Source organism: Rhagoletis pomonella, unplaced genomic scaffold (assembly GCF_013731165.1).
Source record: "Rhagoletis pomonella isolate Grant_MI unplaced genomic scaffold, Rhpom_1.0 Rhpom_scaffold_00002, whole genome shotgun sequence".
NCBI lineage: Eukaryota > Metazoa > Arthropoda > Insecta > Diptera > Tephritidae > Rhagoletis > Rhagoletis pomonella.
In genome coordinates, this window is record NW_023458556.1 from 55133742 (window position 1) to 55136764 (window position 3023).

The 3023-nt window shown below is 38.2% G+C and overlaps 1 protein-coding gene across 1 annotated transcript in view; it reads right to left on the bottom strand.

Annotated features, from left to right (window-relative positions):
* LOC118733824 (vacuolar protein sorting-associated protein 18 homolog) overlaps positions 1 to 2814 on the bottom strand; it is a 12044-nt gene extending 9230 nt beyond the window's left edge. Inside the window, 6 exon segments of the mRNA XM_036463407.1 lie at positions 44 to 124; positions 185 to 1136; positions 1138 to 1575; positions 1637 to 1951; positions 2008 to 2321; positions 2398 to 2814. Coding sequence (XP_036319300.1) covers positions 44 to 124; positions 185 to 1136; positions 1138 to 1575; positions 1637 to 1951; positions 2008 to 2321; positions 2398 to 2686 — 2389 coding nt within the window. The 5' untranslated portion in view covers positions 2687 to 2814.
* Positions 2815 to 3023: the final 209 nt, after the last annotated feature.

Consider the following 3023-nt stretch of genomic DNA (forward strand, 5'->3'; position numbering starts at 1 on the left):
AAATCATCAATCTTTTCGAAATCGGAGAAAAAGGGCAGTAAATCTTCAATACGCAGCAATTCACATTCTTTTAGAAGATCTAATGCTTTTTTGACATCATTGGTACCTTGTATTTCATGTTGCGCTAAAAAGGATTAAAAAAAAAATGATTTGGATTCCTTTGAAACTTGATATATTTCCTTACCAATAACCAGCCACATCTTTTCGCGGTCCTCCTCTAATTGTGGTTTCGAAGCCGTTTCCTTTGCCAGTTTTAAATCAAAAGTTAGTGCTAACTCCACCGCGGCAGCCCACATTTCATTCAAACACATTAGAAAAACCGTCGCCACATTTACATGGAAATGCTGGCACTGCAACATCGCATAATTTATTTCGTAGTGAATCAGACTCAAGTCTTGTCCCTCATTCTCTAGGTATATTATTACTTTTGAGGGCTTATATTTGGCATACAAATGTATAATGTAATTATGCACGGTTTCATGAGTTTCACCCAACTTGTATATCGCATATTCCAGATACCTTATGATTTCTTCTATATGTTTTTCACTTTCTTGTATTATCAGCGTCGGTATGAGCTCTTTTATATCTAATTTTCGTCCCTGTGACATAAGCGTTGCTATTGTTTCATGAGGCACATATTCCATCAGTATAGGACAATACTTGTAATACAACTCTAGGTTATCTTGCTGAGTCAATGTGTGCAGCGCATCTTTAAATTTATTCACGCCAATTTGCTGGTCTATCACTTCCTCGTAATCACCATTCGCTATAGCGAATTGTGAGATATTATGTACATCAGCATGTTCTTTCAATAGATTACGTATGGCTTCTTTATTTTGGCGAGCACAATCGGCTACACGTGCAGCCTGCATAAACTCGTCAAATTCACTTTGCCATTCAGCGCGCTCCTGTGCACTACGCCGAGGGTAATTGATTTGCGTTAAATAAAGATCTATAAGCCATACTACCAACACCGATATCGTATCTGGATCGTTACCCACCATCGCTAAACGCTTTTTAACGTAGCGTATGATCGGCCCCTTATTTTCTAGTTTCATAAATTTTAAACTGATTTGCTCAAAATGTTTTGTTGTTTCCGCATAGAAATCTGCGGCTACATTATAATCACCTTTTTTCAAAAGCTGCGTCTGCTTTTTTGGTTAGTACAGTGTCTAAATGTTCTGGCTGCTCAGCGGCGTATATTTCAGCCAAGTCATACTGACCCTTTTCTAAATATATACGCCAAATATCACGTTGTTCGTCTGTAATTTTAAAGTTGAAAAACATTTTATCCGTGTAAACATAAATAGTGCCAGTAAAGGGATCGCGCATAAGACCAAGTAGTTTTCCCATTTGCTCATGGAAAAACTCTTCATACACCACTTTTTCGTTTAGTAGGCAAATGCCGGTGATGTGATCCGAATAGAGTAAAAGTGCATGATATTCGGTTAGAGCTAGAGCTCGTGGAGCATTTTGCCGCCGCTCTTCGTAGGATAGATGTTTGTATTGCTTGTAATCCAAGCTGATAAGATTGTCACCGAGTAAAACATTGGGAGAACGCTCTTCGGTGGATATCTAAAAGTTGTTACATTTTTTTTTTTAATAAATAAGAACATAAACATACATTAAACTTTACCTCTCCGAAGCGTATACCGCTACCACACAACCAGGCCCATTGTTTGGGCAGCTTTTCATTTGGCTCTCCGTACAGCTGCAGCACCGAATAACTCAATTCAGTTTCAACCATCTCGGCACCATGAATTTGTTGCCCATTTACATAATTGGCAAAAATGAACTGTAGAGATCTATCATCAGATTTACAATTCTCTTGGAATGTGTAAATGCAATCAGGTGCAGTTGCAATGACCATAAATCTGTTTGTATTGGGTAGACGTAATAACTCCAATCCCGTTATGGGATACTTTGTACGTCCCAAACCCAAGTCGTACACCTACAAATAATTTGTGGTAAGTAATTGACAGAAAAAAGTACATGCATACATATTACTTGTTTTCGATACAAAGGAGACAAACCATCTTGCACCAGTTCCGTTTCGAAAATCAGACCCCTACTGGTACCCAGCAATATTGGTCCCGTAGAGGATTCCGTGCCCATATAACGGTTAAATGCGACCGATGTAATTTCATGATCTTTGAACTTTTCCACTCGCCTCACTTTTGGCCCATTTGCATGTATATAAAGAAAGTCTGCCGATAGACCGGGCGTCTGCGGAACCAATGGTATAAGTGTATGGTGTCCAGTATAATCGAGGAATACTTTTGATATAGCGTAACCCGCTAAATACTTCTCCAATGCAATTTCTATCAAAAAATATATAAATAATGTAAGTGGCTGAAGTTCATATCATATGGTGAATATGTAGTTCTGTTTACATACCGCCTGGAGGCAGCGCTCTAGGCAAAAAGAAACGTAATAATATAGTTTGCTGCGTATCCAGCACACAAATTAACCATCTCTTATTTACAGCTACATGCATTAAGTTTCCTTTGTAGTTCGATGGTATACGCAACGTTATTTGGCGTTTGCTGAAAATGGGCGTCTCCAGTTTATAATAATCTGTTGTGCCAGCAGCAGGACAGTCTGCAGTTTTGCCATCTACCACAGGTAGGAACTTTGCACTTGGCTTATATTGCATCCAGCTGTTATCTTCATCAAAAGACGACATTGTTTTGCTTCACTTTAAATTAATTAAACTATGCACACAGGAATTGAACAATTTTCATCGAAATTACAAATTATCTATTAATTCCGCTGCACATATACATATGTACATATATCTTTTTTGCAAACAGCTGTTTTGCTAAAATACAGTGTTGCCACAATCCGGGGTAAAATTATTTTGAAAAAAGGGGGATATTAAGGTACACATAAGTGGGATGTATTCCCACTTTTGATAAGATGTTAACAGTTGCCAATAGATGGCGCCTGATATTAAAAAAATTGTTTAGCCCTGTTTTCGTATTGTAGCGAAAGTGCGCAACAAGGGCGTGCTTTCTCTTTTG